The sequence below is a fragment of the Emys orbicularis genome, chromosome 2 (genome assembly GCF_028017835.1).
Source record: "Emys orbicularis isolate rEmyOrb1 chromosome 2, rEmyOrb1.hap1, whole genome shotgun sequence".
Lineage (NCBI taxonomy): Eukaryota > Metazoa > Chordata > Testudines > Emydidae > Emys > Emys orbicularis.
Genome location: NC_088684.1, coordinates 136,283,890 through 136,300,223, shown reverse-complemented (window position 1 = coordinate 136,300,223; position 16,334 = coordinate 136,283,890). Strand labels below are relative to the sequence as shown.

The 16,334-nt window shown below is 47.2% G+C and overlaps 1 protein-coding gene across 1 annotated transcript; it reads right to left on the bottom strand.

Annotated features, from left to right (window-relative positions):
• Window positions 1–1,526: 1,526 nt before the first annotated feature.
• R3HCC1 (R3H domain and coiled-coil containing 1) lies at window positions 1,527–15,939 on the bottom strand. Its single transcript, XM_065398349.1, has 8 exons — window positions 15,538–15,939; window positions 14,690–14,820; window positions 12,572–12,709; window positions 8,590–9,802; window positions 7,500–7,672; window positions 6,214–6,284; window positions 4,779–4,874; window positions 1,527–2,253 (listed from the first exon to the last, which is right to left on the bottom strand). The coding sequence occupies exons 1-8, from the start codon at window positions 15,937–15,939 to the stop codon at window positions 2,108–2,110; spliced, it is 2,370 nt and encodes a 789-aa protein (XP_065254421.1). The 3' UTR covers window positions 1,527–2,107.
• Between the last annotated feature and the right edge of the window lie 395 nt (window positions 15,940–16,334).

The following is a 16,334-nucleotide window of genomic DNA, read 5'->3' as shown; positions in this document are numbered from 1 at the left end:
AAAACGGACATTTGTGACATTGCTTTTCTAAAGGTACTTAAATCCAACTCATTCTTAGTACTGCCATGAAAATACCCAATTTAGCACATAGCTAAGGAAAACTGGAGCAGCCTTCCTGAGACCGGGAAGGTGCAAAGTGTAATTTAATACTGTGACATAACTTGTTCATTTCAAATGCTCCACTCACGTTTTTAGCACGATCTTTAAAGGGAACATCTAAAGCAGGGCTAGTTCGCACTCTGCTCTCTATAGTAATTACCAGAACTCCACAAAGCTACAAGTCAATTATGCAATCTAGACCTGGAAAAGTTCCATTATTTAGTACACATCCTTGTGTTGGGAGACTAAACAGCATTTCTGTTGCACACTAAGCTGTTCACCCAAATGATTTTATGTACGTCTATCTCCTTCCAACACCTTTAAGCTAGATATTACATCTGTGCCTTTTCTTTAAAGGATGAATATAGTTAATCATTGTATCATCAATATACTTTTACAAAGATAATTTATTGGCCTTTACTATCAGGGATCTGGATCTTGCATTATGTCAGACCACCTGTGTAAGCGATTTTTAAAAAAAGATTTTACACTTCGGTAAATGCATAATGGTGCTAAGTGTGTTCCTCTGTTTGTTTGAGGACGCACGTTGCTACATGTCTTCAGACACACGCCTACTTGAATAAAAATCAACTTTGCCCAGAAAAGAGTTTTCTATGCCATTTTTGTGTATGTTCATTGAGTGACCTGGAAGCTTAGTTCTTTCACCCCTCTGCCATGTGGCTAGGGCAAGGGATTGGGAGTCAGGATACCTGGGTTCTACTCCCACTCACTTGCTTTGTGAGTCAACAAACCTGAGCTCTAGTCAATTCTTAAATTACAGCAAGGGCTGGTATTGCATCAGCTGCTGTGTCACCCTTTTTTGAGGCCTTAATCCCATGCCCTAGTTCTAAGAAAAGCTCCTCTCCCTTTGTGTTCGCTGAAAGACTCAAACTGTGAAACTGACTAGATGCAAAGTACTATCAAGTGCAAATAGGAAAATCACTCAGTTATGCTAATGGCATTAGGTGTGTAATAAGATAAAACATTTCAGTCCAAAGTGTGATTGAAGCTGGATGTGTCCCTTTAACCTCATTTTTGCTCTCTCTAACCTACCTCACAGGGGTGTTGTGAGGTGTAAGGAATGCCTGCTACGTCCTTTGCTAATGCCTATCAGAGGATCTTCAAGTATGTAGCTAACAAATACTAAGTTATTCCTCTCTGCTTAGAGAGAGGCATCTGGAAAGCTCCATTTTGTTCTGAGGAGGTGAGACTTTACCTCCTCAGAGCCTGAGCCCCTGTACTGGGAGTTGTGCAGCATCAGGTGCTACAACAATAAAGCAGATGTCAAGTTCTGGCTTTCCCCCCCCTCTAATCAGTGGATAAGAATGCTCCTTGACATACTGCACCATCACAAACTTGAGCATGCTTGTTACGTACTGTGTATCAAAAAAACCTGATGCTGCCACATGCATTTGCTGCTTATCAGTTTTGTGGTATAACTTTATTTTAACAAACGTCAGCTTTACAACTTCAGTAAACATTAAACAGCTATTGACTCCTGCAAATGTGTTGCTCTGTTTTTCTTGCTTACAATCCAGGCCAAAGGTATTCCCTTCTTCCCTCCCACAACCTTCAATCTAGGGCAGCTCTTACTAGAGACTTTATACATTTTAAAAGAATGTAGTGCTTAGATCAAGGAGGCTTTGCTGTTGTACCTATCACAGCCCAGGAGTGGAGATTACCAAAGTGGCTATGAACTGCTTTGACAGGGTGGTGATAAACACCTGCTGGGGAACAAGATAAGATGCTCTCCATAGTAAAGAGCTAGTTTACAGGGGCCTCTGTACCCTGGATTAGTGAGGCATAATTTGAAAAACTAAATGGCCCGTTTCCCAGAATGCAACAAGGGAGTTCAATATCAACAACAGTAAACTTGTTCCCTTCCCCCATTTAAAGAAAAAAAAACCCCACAACTCCACAGTGTGTCCTAATGGCAACTCACTGTTCTGCATGCAGTTCGCTATCCCACCCTGGCTCCTTCAAAGCTTGTCTTCGGCTCCGAGTCAGTTTACTCTTCCAGCTCCAAGTTCTCGGGCTGTAGCATGTCACCACCTGAGACTCTCTTTTTGTGCTGCAAACCCAGAGCCCTTGTCACCAGCCTTCTAGCCACTGCAGTGTCAGTCTGGGGTCTCTCTTTAGCCAGCTGAAGGAGCTCTAAATAAAACAGATGAGAAATCAGACAAAATGGAGGAGAGGGGGAAGTCTCCCTAATTAAATCCTCTTATTTTAGGAACACAGTCTTGTAGTTAAACTGGGCTCTATTCTCAGCTCTTCCACCGAGTCACCAGGCAATTACAGGCAAGTCATTTCACCTCTGTCTCAACTACCTTATCTCACACCAGGGGACTTTAGCCTCGCAGCATCCCATTGAGGCAGGTCAGTAAAGTCATTGTCTGTAATATGTATAGATTCATAGACAAAAGGCAAAGTATTCTATTCAAATGGCTTAAAACCTGGTCCCTTGCTGCAGTGGTAGAGAACCTTCTGTGATTAAAATTCACAAACTGCTTCAGAACCACTCCTGGCAAAATTTAGCAATTCAGATACCAAGACAACTGATTTCAGTTGAGACACTCACTCTGAAAGCCTAGCGCTAACCCCTCAGAACGTGGCGGAGTAGGAAAGCAGACTGCTTCAACTACTAAACATTTTTAAATGATTGTGTATGTTTTAAAAGGCTTTTCTGAAGAGCCCATTCGCCAGGGGTTACCGGCAATCGCTGCTGTTAACCACCAGCTGGCTTGTTTTAAAAATAATGAAGTAATCCAACATTTTACCAAGTCCAAACCTGCAGGCTGAATAAGTCTTCATTTAATATACAGTGGATTTGATACCAGTAGAGTCGTTTAACTGTTTGCAAACTTGAAATTATCCAGTGAGCAATATGGCTTGGCCTGGGTTAAGATTGTTCAAACAAAAAAACGGAGGAGGCCCAAAGGCTCATTGTATCCACCCACAGCTTGGAAAATAAATCACCAATATTCTTGACAAGGTTCTAAAGGGGGCACTGTCAGCTAATTTAAGTTTTGGTAACAAAAAATTTTGTTCAGGTTCAAACATTCCTCTGCAACCCAGACATCACACCCCTAGCCTAGCGCACAAAAATCAGGATGTGAAATAGACCAGTCCCTTCCCCATATAAGCAGAACAAAGTGAATTGGATTCGTTGAAAATTTCAGTTTCAATAATCTAGCAATGCTAGTAACTCAGGAAGTGCTTAAAAAAGCGAGTTTCCTTTTAAATCATTAATACTGAAATGTATTTTGACTGCACTATACTGTACAAGAAACAGTATAGTTATATGTACAGTAAAATTTTATATTGCTACAAGATTAATGGCATTTTTCACTTTTACTGCGGCAAGCATAATTGATTACAGTATGATTTTAAAGTAATAAAATGAACTGAATGTTACTAACGATGAATGGCTAAGCTTAAACAATAATTTTATCTGAATCTGCTACTGAATAATAAAATTATGCCAACCACAAAGTACTAACTGCTATTGGTTTCATTTTCTGTGATATTTTTTAATTGTTTGAACGAATTAGTGTAGGGGGGAAATGTACCATGAGACTCTAACATCAATTAATATACACCCCAGATCCCCAACATCAGTGGTGGAAACAGATCTCATTCTTGAATGCTATTTATGCTTATACAATTGAAGCAAGTGGCATAGAAAACTAGTCCCAGAATCAGTGCTGAAGCCCCACTGAAAACAATGGAATTTAAGCATGTGCTTAAAAGCAACCAACCAATCAATCCCATCTATACTGTCAGAGCTCAACACAGTCTTCCTTACTGTGAATCTAATTCTACCCCCAACACTTTTGGCACCTCTCACTGAAGCCAGTGGGAACGGTGACTGTACCAGAGAGCAGAACTGGCTCCTGTGTTACTGTACACAATGCCTCCTGTTGTGACTTACTGCTTTTCAAAAGGATATTTGCTAATAATGCATTCAGCAGCAGGCTGTATTTAGCAGAGGACACGTGTGGAACAATGCAGAAGTTACAGCGTTTAACAGGCTATGGACAAGATTTTCGAGGGTGGGGATATCCCTGCAGCTCTCACTGAAATCAGAGCTGTATGTGAAAAGCAACTTTGCAAATCAAGTCAGTTATTTAGGTGTCTAACTGTCCAACTTTAAAAATTTTGGCCCTGTGCTAAAAAATAAAAGATCTATGATCTTCCTCTGCATGCTTTGTCCTCCTGTTACAAACACACCAGACTACTACTTGATCATGCCACTTCTTAAGGCAGCAGATGGTTTTGAGGTGTACCACAATAGTCAGAAAAGGGACTTGAAACAAGACTGAGTTGGTGTATTAATACCCTTATTCCACCTCTGATGTGCTCCCCTTCACAGTCACTTTTCTAATCTACAGATCCAGCTGGATCCTTTCTGCCTCAGGCATCATAACTCAATCTTCCACGAGTAGAATTAAGGTGACAATTGATGATGCATGAGGCACAACAGAATTCAGCTCACCCTCCTGCACCAGAACAGCGCCAATAAAGCCACAAGGAGTAAACACCTGCTTTTAAAGCAGTAAAGGTCTTTAGTGTGGGTTTATTTTTAAATCCAGTATAATTAATAAGTCAGTCACAGTAATCACCCCTAGCAGCAGAAGATATGCAAAACAAGGAGCAAACACAAATCAAAGGTTTCTTACTTGGTCGTTGAAGTGCCTTGGTTTTAGACTGTCTTGTCCCGTGAATCAAGGATCGGATCTTTAGAGAAGGATAACTCTGCCCCAAGGCCTGAGATGCTTCAAAGAATAAAGATCGCTACGGTCAACAAGCTGAATTTTTGTAACTATAACAAAGTTCAGTACACAGGTTGAGATCCTCAGCTGGTTTAAAGCAGTATAACACCACTGAAGTCAATGGAATGACACCATTTTATCTCAGCTGATGATCTGGCCCAAGATTTTTAGTGGAACAGCAGAATTTAGTCAATTCACTCAGATGTTGAATCCTGCAGTCCTTGGGCCTGCAAACTCCCACTGAAATTCATAACTGTTTTGTTCAGGATGGGTCAAGGATGATAGGATCAGGCTCCAAATATAGAATGAAGGCTTTCTGAATATATGCACAACCAGACATCAACTGCTCCTAATGAACGTTATGAGCTGAAGCTCAGGATGGGGGTCAGTTTGCCATAAGGTCAGGTATTTGACCTAGATGTCACAAGCGATTAATGATGTCCATAGAGGGTCACACATCCCCTTTGTTGTAGGCTTGCTAGAATTTTGTTCATTTTAGAGAATAAACTCAGTTGGCAGAACGGATTCCTTTCTAAAATGGAAAATGATTCACACACTAACTCCTTATACAGGGATTCCTAGCAGCCTGTTTATTACCCAAGCCAATTAAAAACCTGCTAAGTAGAGTTTCCCCAGAACACTTACTTAATAGAAGAGAACATCAACAATGCAGAATTAATTCTAGGTTCTTGTGTCAGAAGTTGAACATGTGGTTTAAAGTTTGGGGGAGGGGCAGTATAGGGGGGAAATGTATCATGAGTCTCTATTAACATCAATTAATATACACCCAAATCCCCAACATCAGTAGTGGAAACAGATCTCAGTCTTGAATGCTATTTATGCTTGAACTGGCATCAGTGTTTTGCAGCTGCTTAAATTCAATACTGGAATGACTTGCATGCACTGTCAGTGGTATCTTCCATGCCTGTTACAGAAGGTTACTTCATTCAGGGATCAGGACACCTAACAGATGTGGGAGAAAGGCTTCCACTTCCATAGGGCGTGTGAGGGGGATGAGAAGTTACAGAACTCTCCACGCCCACATAGGGAAATGGATTTCTTTTCAACTACCAATGAGAATTTGGGATGAAACTGGATTTAATTCTAAATACGATTTCCTTACCAATACCACTCTGTGGACCTGGCTCTTTCACATTCCACCTTACCAGAAGGAACAGGGTGTCTTCTTTTTAGTAACAGAAACCCCATGACACTCACTGCAATTCAGCTTACAGGCCAAGTGGAATTTTAAGGCTCCGCAACTATTTACCATGCGACATTGGTGAAGTTCCACCAACACCAGAAGTTATTAGCATCTTGGCAAAAAATCAAGTCACATTACCTGCTGCCAGACTGGAAAAGATACCCAGGGCATGAGTGTCATCGACCCACTGAATTTTGAAACCACTCTTGCTACAAAGAAAAAGGAGAGCAACACCATAAACAATCTGACGAATAGTCTCCGTTAGTAATATCAGTACTTAGGGGTACTTAGATACCCCGTGCTTTACAAAGCATTATCCTCTTTTTATAGGTGGAGGAAGATAGAAGTAGTGGGGCTAAGTGGAACTTATTCAAGGCCACACAGCGACTTAATAGAAGAGGCGGGTACAGAATCCACGTATCCTGAACCCCACTCATATGCCCCCCCACCACCACCAGGGACTTGTTGCCCCCAGTGATTATACATTTCTTTAATTTCAATCCCAGATTTAGGATTTGTCATGGAAAGTGCTAAGCATTATTTATCATTTGCACAACGATTCAGACATAAACGGATTCCTCCAGTGTTAACAGGAAGTGCAAGCGTCAGAAAGGGGTACCCAAAAGATGGTACAAAACCTAACGGGGGGGAGAGAGAGTTTTTAATCGCATGAAAGCCAACCAAACAAAACATTCAAAGATTCCCCAGCCGCACTGGAAACTCAAATGCCGTTGCTGTGTGCTAGGGGCATGAGAATTGGAAAATGATCAGTTTCGTTTTAATGGTAGCGTTCAGCCCAATTCCGCTATCAGAGCTAAGTGCATAAAGTAAATGCAGAGGACAGACTGTAAAAAGTAGCTTGTGTCTTTAGGAGTGTTACTATTAAGCTAAAGGGGCTCATACAGAAACTTACCACCACACCATTATGTACATTAAGCGGGCGGTAGGGGAGGGGAAGAGCATGAGTGTGTCTCCATCTGCAGATCAAACATTTTTGCAGAGTGGACATAGTGTATTAGAGGCGCACCGGTCACAGCTCCACAGTTAAGGGGATGAATTTTGTTCTGACCCTATAATCAATGCACTCCTTAAGGAGCTTTGATTGGATTACTGCCTGTGTGCTACACATTTACATGATCAATCTTAGCAAAATAAGGACCTAATCCTTACTGCATTTTCAGCAGAGAAGCCAAGGTCTGAATATACTTTAGGAGTTGAACTCAAATCAATGGGTGTAATTTTACTCAGGAACTCAGATACTACAGTGATGAGGGCCATTTAAGAAAAGAGCCCCGTGGTTAGCACACTAGCCTAGAACTTGGGAGAGCTGCTCACGTCATTCTGGCAACTGGCACCACTGATGTCAAGCGAATGGCTCTAAGCATGGCGAGCAGGAACTGCCCTGTTCTGAGGGAGGTACTTACTGGAACTCTGAAAATGCTTCCATCAGATGCTCCGTTTTCAGGGATGGCAAGAAATCGTAGATCTCTATAACATGTCCAAAATCTCCCTCATTGATCTGTGCATCCCCGTAGCTGGAATAATCGAACTGGATCTTCTCGACGCTAATGTCCTTTACAGTCAAATAAGTTGCAATCTGGGAGGAGAAGCATGTTAGATGTCAAGGTGCACTTCTAACATTGCAGGAGAAGCCAATGAGCAAGGACATTTAGGGGTCTTCAAAAATGCAATGTTCTATCAAGCACAAAGTATGCCTGCATATTTTACATAGCTAGGGGCTAGGGTGTGAGCCTGGGATGAGGCCTGAGTTCAATTCCCTGCTCTGCCACAGCCTTCCAGTGTGACCTTGGGCCGGTCACTTAGTCTCTCGGTGTCTAGGTTCCCCACCTGGACAATGGGGATGATAGCACTGCCCTGCCTCCTGGGATAAATGCAATAAAGATCGTGAAATGCTCCGATATGGAATGGGAGCCATGTACGATACTTAGGACTGATCCCACCGGAAAATGGCATAACCAGTTTAACCACCAGCTTTCCCCTACACACTGCCCCGGAAAGACCCCTCTAGGGATGAGAGGGGAGTTCAGCTCCCAACGCCCATTCAGTCTTTGGCCTGTGCTGTTCAACAGACCCAGTTAGCAGCAGAAGGGCTTTAAGATGGAGACTCCTGGCTGCTAGGAAATGGATTGAGACCCACCTGTGTGTACCACACTGCCCACTGCCTGAGCCATCCACTCCCCAGTCATTTTACAGTCACAGTGTAGAGAATAGTTGGTCCTGCCATGGCTGCAGGGGACTGGACTAGATCTCTCGAGGTCCCTGCCAGTCCTAGGATTCTATACTTTTAAGTGCTTCAATAAAAGCAAGCAGGAGCCATAACCAGAGGTCTGCCAGAGCCATGACAAAGAGGTGTCCCAGGGACTCCTCCTCTCCCTTTTAGAAGATGACAGGGCCTATTAAAATCACTGCCACATCTCTAATTCACAGCCTATCTGCTGGTCACTACTGTCACAAATCCAGTCTCTAAGGTAACATTCACATCCAAACCTTTACCTCTTGCAAGAGTTCAGCACCACAGTCATCCTCTATGCTGCTCTGCTCATCCACTGCAGGGTTTTCGGTGCCTCTATCCTCTGCAGACAATTCCAACCCACACCGCAGTCTGCCCGCCAGGACTGTACAGTCCTCATCCTGATCTTCTGGTAGGGATATCTTTTGGGCACGATCCAGTACAGAGGTATCCATGCAGTGCTTATCCTGGTCTGCCAGTACAGATGGTTTTTTACCATACTCCATTCCACGGGCATCCATACAGCTTTGATTCTGATTTTCTGGGAGACTTAGGTTTTGGCTACGCTCCAATACGATGGTGTCTGTACAGCCCTCATCCTGGTTTTCAAGTACTGAAGAGTTCTTGCTGTGTTCCAATATGGAGGCATCCACAGACTCCTTATTCTGGTCTTCTGGTAGGGATAGGTTTTTGCTGCACTCTGATAGAGTGGCATTCATAGAGCCTTTATCCTGGTTTTCCAGGACCAGTACATTTTCACTACACTCCAATACACTGGCATCCATGGTGTCTTTATCTTGATCTTCTATTTGGTGCAGGTTTTTGCTACACTCCAATACAGTGGCATCTGTACTGCTGTTATCCTGGTCTTCATGTTGGGATAGAGTTTTGCTACACTCCATTACAGGGGCATCTGAACAGTCTTTATCCAATGCAGATAGGTTCCTGGCACACTCCAACACAGAGACATCTGAACAGTCCACTGGACACTTGTTACTTTTATCACCACCGATTTCACTCACGATATGTTCTTCATATGCCTCTTTAGGGCCCTGGACTTCACGAAGTTCCTTGCCAGGGACTGGATCAAGATGACTTGCTACCCTGCTGGAATCTGTAGTGGCCTCAAAGTTACCCAACTCCGCTGGGGTCCCATCGGTTGCACTTTCAATGTAGCTCCCTGCCTCTCGCACGACATCATCATCTGGCTCAGCTCCAGCTCCGGCCAGGCTTTCATTTCTCAACTCCTCCAGTTTTTCGCGCACCACCCTGGGAACATACAAAGCTTTATCCGGCTTCCTCCGGGGCGGTCGCCTAGTCCTGCCGATACCTCTGTTGACTCGAAAGCCATCGGCAGGCATCTCCGCGTGGCGCAGCCCTGCGGCTCTGCCTCCCCTGCCTCTTGACTGGAGAGGGCGGTGGGATCTCGCCGTGTTGCTGGAGGAACTGTTCTGATCGCCAGGCTCCTCGGGCAACCTAGCACCAAAACAGGAGGGAAATACATGATGTGCTGGGACGCTTCATGCTGTAGTCAAACTTCAGCAGGAGCAGCTTCCCCTCCCTCCTATTACAAGTCAGTGTTATTGACAAGATCAAGAGTATAACCACACACACACAGTCACCAACGTACTGCACGCTTGCATCCTTCACAGCAGCAGCAGCAGATCCAAACTGCGGCCCACAGATCACTTGCTGGTGCTCTGAGCAGAGCTGGCTAAGTCACTAGAGCACTGGCTCCACACCCTCCTCTCCAGCTGCTTCCGCCAGGGTCTAGGCTCTTCATTGCAGGGGAGCCTGGAGGCCTGTAAAAGCAACTGCATAGGAGGAGGAGCCATTTTAGCAGACTGTGCTACATAGGAGGAGGAGGAAATCGAGAGGAACGTCCACGGAAGATGGAGAGAAAGGAAAGCAGCTACTTGGCAGTATGTCCAGGGCACAGCGGGAGAAAAGGACCAAGTGTTAAGCTGCATACACGGGGAGGAGGGAACCAAGCACGTGCATTAGCACATGAGAAGGGGACCAGGTGGCAGAGAAGCCTGCGGAGCAACAGATGAGAAGGGGAGACAAGAAGCTATTAATTCAGAAAACCGGCTATGCCGGGGTGGGCAAAATTTTTGCCCCGAGGGCCACATCTGGGTATGGAAATTGTATGGAGGGCCATGAATGCTCACGAAATTGGGGGTTGGGGTGTGGGGGGGGTGAGGGCTCCGGATGGGGGTGCCGGCTCTGGGGTGGAGCCAGAAATGAGGAGTTCAGGGTGCGGGAGGGGACACCGGGCTGGGGCAGGAGGTTGCGGTGTGGGCTCTGGGATGCAGGAGGGTGCTCCAGGCTGGGACTGAGGGGTTTGGAGGGTGGGATGGGGATCAGGCTCTGGGCAGCGCTTACCTCAAGCAGCTCCTGGAAGCAGTGGCATGTCCCCCCTCCGGCTCCTACGCGGAGGTGTGAGCAGGCAGCTCTGCGCGCTGCCCTGTCCGCAGGCGCCGCCCCTGCAGCTCCCATTAGCCGCGGTTGCTGGCCAATGGGAGCTGCAGGGGCAGTGTGCGGAGCCCCTAGCTGCCCCTCGACATAGGACCCAGAGGGGGGACATGCTGCTGCTTCCGGGAGACGCAAGCCCCAGACCCCACTCCCCGGCAGGAGCTCATGGGCTGGATTAAAACATCTGAAGGGCCGGATGCGGCCCCCGGGCCGTAGTTTGCCCACCCCTGGGCTATGCTCTGTATTCATCGCTTGACGCGCCACCCAACTGATCATCACCAAAAATTGTTCATAAAGTGAGGGACAGAGTAAACCGCTGGGCTCTAATTCCTGATGGGAAAAAAATTCTACATCTCCTCCTATTCACTGGGGACAATACAATAATAGTGGCTTCAGACACACACCCTGGTGGGTTAAAGGGACAGCCCATCCACTTACATTTGGCCCAACATTTAACTTCTGATGAATCCCCAAGACTAACAGGCATTTTTCAACAATTTTTTTTAAAAAGGGGTCAAGGAAAACAATTGTTTTAACAACAAACATTCATCTCCTGCAGGGTCTGCGGCCCAGACATTGCAGCACTAAGATGCTTCCCTCCTCAATCTAGAATTCCATCTGTGCACCTAAAAGTGACATCACAGCCACTCCGGCCTGAATCCAAGCGGATCGCCAGACTAACACTGAAAGAGACACAGTCAACTCACTTTTGACTCAGAATTTTTAAAAAGAGCTTCTACAGAATCTAAGTCCGACAGATGTGTTGAAATGTCCCATGCTGTTGTTTTAGGTTGTAATAGGAACTTTTGTTTTTAAACACATACAAACGTCCCTCTGGAGGTTTTGCAACCCAAACATTGCAGCAGTGGGTATCTGAAAACAAAAATGACTGTGCACAAACGTGAAAGTGATTCTGCTGATTCTTCACAGAGAGAAATGCTAGGAAAAAAAACAACGTGACCAAATAGCATAAGTTACTGACAAACAAATTCAGTTTTTTAATTCTCTCACTTTTAATCTTAAAGTGCGCATAACAAATAGATATTTAATACATATGACTTTTAAGCGGACAACGTCCCTTTAGCTGGGGCACCATAAGGTTAAGTAACTTGTCCAAGATCACACAGGAAAAGAACAGAACAGGAATGGAATTCAAGAGTCCTGACACCTGGCTTTAACCACTAGAGCACACTTCCTTCCAGTTCTGGGTATAGATCCTGTTCCCTGCCTCAGATCTGGGTCTAGATCCCAGGAGTCCTGACTCCCTACTCTAACCACTAGACAACACTCCCTTACAGATCTAGGTACAGAACCCAGGCCTCCTGATTCCCTGTCCTCTGCTCCAACTAGACCGAACTCCCTCGCCTTACACATCTGAATAGAATTCACTGCATTACAAAAGTAGGATACGGCTATTAGCTTTTTCCCTGTTTTCAGTACAACTAGGCAGTTTGGCGATTGTCATGGCGTCGCTTTGATTGCACACCCCCAACGTACTGCTTGAACCCCAAGGGGTGAAATTACCCACAGTTGTAAATTCAGACCTATTGCGTGAATTGGGGATGGATTGTTTTGTTGTTCAGGTATGTGACTGGCAGTCAGGACTCCTGGGTTCTATTTGTAACTGACTCGCTGTGTGACCTTTGCAAGTCACTTAACCACTCACTGCCTTTTTCCGTATCTGCAGAATAGACCAGGGATCAAGCCATCCTCACGGGGTGCAGTGAGCGTCAGTGCCTTGTGCACAGTAAGGGAGCAGTAGTGTTGTACCTTATGACTGAGTGACATATAACAGTCCTCCTCTTCCATCCTTCCCCGACAGAAAAGCTGCTTAACAAATCGACATTGTCCACGGTCCTGTGGATCAGGTACCTGAGGCGGCTGGACAAGGGGGGGAACAAGAGAACTCTGAAAAAGGAAAACAGACAAGGCATCATCAGCTTGGAGTGGGCAGGGAAGGGGAAGCAGACCCTGCAAGTCCCCATTAGTGACCCCAAGTTGCTCCTGGAGTAGGGTCCTAATTCCATTCCCAGTGGCCAGCGAGCCACATCCCAAAAGCCAATTGGCCCCCTAGCTGGGAGCAACAGCAGAGGGACTAGAGAGCGAACAGTCTGTAGTGCCTGACGTACCCTCTCACCCCTCCAGGACACGACTGGGTTGGGTTAGACTGCTCTGCTGTTGCCCACTGTTTTATCTATCTAGGTACTTTTATGCCCCCTCCGTCACTGTAATGATGTGACTTGCCAACACTGGCAAATTTAGCCTCACAACACCCCTGCCAGGCAGTGCAGGGTTATTACCCTGGGTTGCAGGTGGGGAGCGGAGGCCCAGGGAGATAAAGGGACTTGCCCAAGGTCACACAGGACAGAGTCTGGAATAGAACCGGGTTTCCCGAGTTCCAGGCCAGTGCTTTCACCACAAGATTATCCTTCTGCCTTTATCTGTTCTATGGATAAACACGAGGGCATCAAGGTGGAGGCCTGTCAATCTGGCACCTTTCACCAGTGCTAAATTCACAGAGAAACCCTTTATTATGTGTATCTTCAGAAATTAGGAGGTCAGAAAAAAGATATTCTGTTTCACACTGCATGGCATTTATACACACAGTAAAATCAGATCTAGTTTCACTCCCAGGTACCTTGCAACTGGACTTTAATATCTTCCTCCATCTAAAATACTGTGATAAGTATCCAATTCAAACAACTGGAGTCCAAGCAAGTCTACCTGGAACACAGCGTCCCTCTCTCCCATCTAGTCCCTACTCTGTGACAGAAGCTCATCTGAATCTTCTTATCTGTGCACAAGCAGACAGGCAAAACATACTTCTGGAGCTCAGCCAGGCCAAGGGGTTTGTGTTCATCATGCCCCATAATCGTTTTCTGCTGGGACAGAGAACACTGTGCACAGGAAGGCCTGATGAAGAACAGTTTGATCTTAAACTATTGGTAATAACTCACCAAGCGGGGACATCAAGTGAACAAGGCTGTGAAGTGGCTGGTGCAGAAGCTGCCAGCATCCAGGATAATCCCACCCAGGGAAGAATAATAGTTAGAGATGGGCCCATGGCAAAAAAACCCAGGTACAAAATGCCTGCAGTTTGGGGAAGTGCAGATCCAGCTCAAACTTGGTAACTGACCCCTCTTGCTTTAATGGCCCAAACCATAACCCAGTTCTGAATGGTCTAGGACAGTGGTTCTCAGCCTTTCCAGACTACTGTACCCCTTTCAGGACTCTGATTTGTCTTGTATACCCCAAGTTTCACCTCACTTAAAAACTACTTGCTTACAAAATCAGACATAAAAATACAAATGTGTCCCAGCCACACTATTACTGAAAAATTGCTGACTTTCTCATTTGTACCATAAAATTATAAAATAAATCGATTGGAATATAAATATTGTACTCCCATTTCAGTGTATAGTACACAGAGCAGTATAAACAAGTCATTGTCTGTATGGAATTTTAGTTTGTACCGACTTCGCTAGTGCTTTTTCTGTAGCCTGTTGTAAAACTAGGCAGATATCTAGATGAGTTGATGTACCCCCTGGAAGACCTCTGCGTACCCCCAGGGGTATGCTTACTCCTGGTTGAGAATCACTGGTCTAGGACATGGGATCTGGCTCCAAATGTTGCAGCTCAGCCCCCCATCTCTAATAAAATCTTTCATCCTGTAGGGCCCATCTGAAGTTACAGACATACAGCAGCAAAGAATTGCTGCCACCCCTGGGTGGAACGCACAGCCACCTAACGGCACAAAGCACCCTGCATGACAGTGGGCAAAGGGGACCACAAACATCTTATTATTCACATGGGGTAAAAAGGGCCCAGGTTTTGTGACCCTTATCTGAAAGCTCCTGCAATGTAAATGGCACAACATAAGCCACCTACTTCTCATGCTGGTTTTGGAGCAGAAAATGGTCCAGTTCTTCAGCGACCTTGCACACAAAGTCATTCTCATTGGGAGAGAGGAAGACGCCATCCAAGCAACGCAGCGCCAGGGTGACAGTGGGGGGGGTGGCCTGATGGAGAGTGGGATGCAGAGGAAGAGGGTGACAAAAGGCAGCAGGGGAGGGAACGGAGGGAAACGCAAATGCTTTAACTCCTTGGTGCTACTGAGGTCTACAGTGGTTTGGCACTTCAGATATAGGCTGCATGGCAGAGACCACACCCTCCACCCAAAGTCTTATTGCTTTCTGTACAGACATCAGCAAGGCCCAAAGCAAATTCCCTGCCCTCCCGGGATCCACCGCAGCCCCCACCCCCAGCAAGACCCACAGCAACCCTCCCGCCTCTCCAGCATCCACCTCCCTGCAGGACTCCCCCCCCCCCACCCCACCTCCCAGGCATCCACCACCCGAACCCTCGCAGGACCCACCCCCAGCAACCCTCCTGCCTCTCCAGCAACCACCCCCAGCAGGACCCCTCCCAGGCATCCACCACCCCAACCCTCGCAGGACCCACAACAACCCCCCCTCCCGCTTCCCCAGCACCCACCCCCAGCAACTCCCCCGCCCCACATCCACCCCCAGCAGGACCCAGGCAACCCCCCACCCCCCGCAAGCCCCACAGCAACCCCCCCCCCCAGCAAACCCCCCTCCCACAGCAGGCCCCACAGCAAACCCCCCTCCCCCCAGCAGGCCCCACAGCAAACCCCCCTCCCCCCAGCATCCACCCCCAGCAGGACCCACAGCAACCCCCCTGCCCCCGCGGCATCCACCACCCCCAGCAACCCGCACTGTGGTCGCAGGACCAGACACCGAGGGTCGGCCCCTCTCAGCTGCCCCGGGCCCGGGCCCGGTGCTCGGAAGGACGGGGGGCAGCCGGAGCGGCGGCAGCGGGGGGCCGGGGCCGGCCTGCGGGGCGCAGCGGGGCAGGGGGCCGCACTCACCGGCAGGCCGGGCACCGGCAGCAGCTGCACCGCGCGGCGTCTGAGTCCCGCTTCCCGGCCGCGGCTTCGGCTTCGCCTCCGCCTGCGCCGCCCCGCGGCCCGGGGGAAACACGGCGGGCCGGGCTCCCTGCAGAGCCGGGCGGTGGGAGGGGACTGACTTGTGCCTGCCCCGCTTGCAGCAGCCGTGAAACGGGGCCCCCCGCACCGGGTCTGTTGTGCTCGGGGAGAAACGCTCCTTCGTTATTTGCATGAAGGGTTATTGCTTGGGATTACCGGGGCCCCTGTGCTCGGCGCTGTACACACCGCACAAAGCAGTGGCTCCCTCCCCTAGAAGAGCTGACAGGCTGCAAGGCAAACACGGCAAGGGCCACAGCTATGCCCCTGTAGTGTGGACACTTACTACAGCGTCTGAAGGGGAAGGGGAAGGGGTTCCCGTAGGAAATTCATCCCAGGGGTCAGCAACCTTTCAGAAGTGGTGTGCCGAGTCTTCATTTATTCACTCTAATTTAAGGTTTCACGTGCCAGTAATACATTTTAACCTTTTTAGAAGGTCTTTCTATAAGTCTATAATATATAACTAAACTATTAAATTAATGGAGCTATCCTATCTCCTAGAACTGGAAGGGACCTTGAAAGGTCATTGAG

Bases quoted from the DNA above. Each gene is read 5' to 3' on its own strand.
- R3HCC1 (XM_065398349.1), bottom strand. From the start codon at position 15,939: ATGCAAATAACGAAGGAGCGTTTCTCCCCGAGCACAACAGACCCGGTG. The intron at 9,803-12,571 runs GTACAACACTAC...TTTTGGTGCTAG, and splicing joins ATATGTCACTCAGTCATAAG to GTTGCCCGAGGAGCCTGGCG. The intron at 4,875-6,213 runs GTAATGTGACTT...TATTCTTTGAAG, and splicing joins CTTTTCCAGTCTGGCAGCAG to CATCTCAGGCCTTGGGGCAG.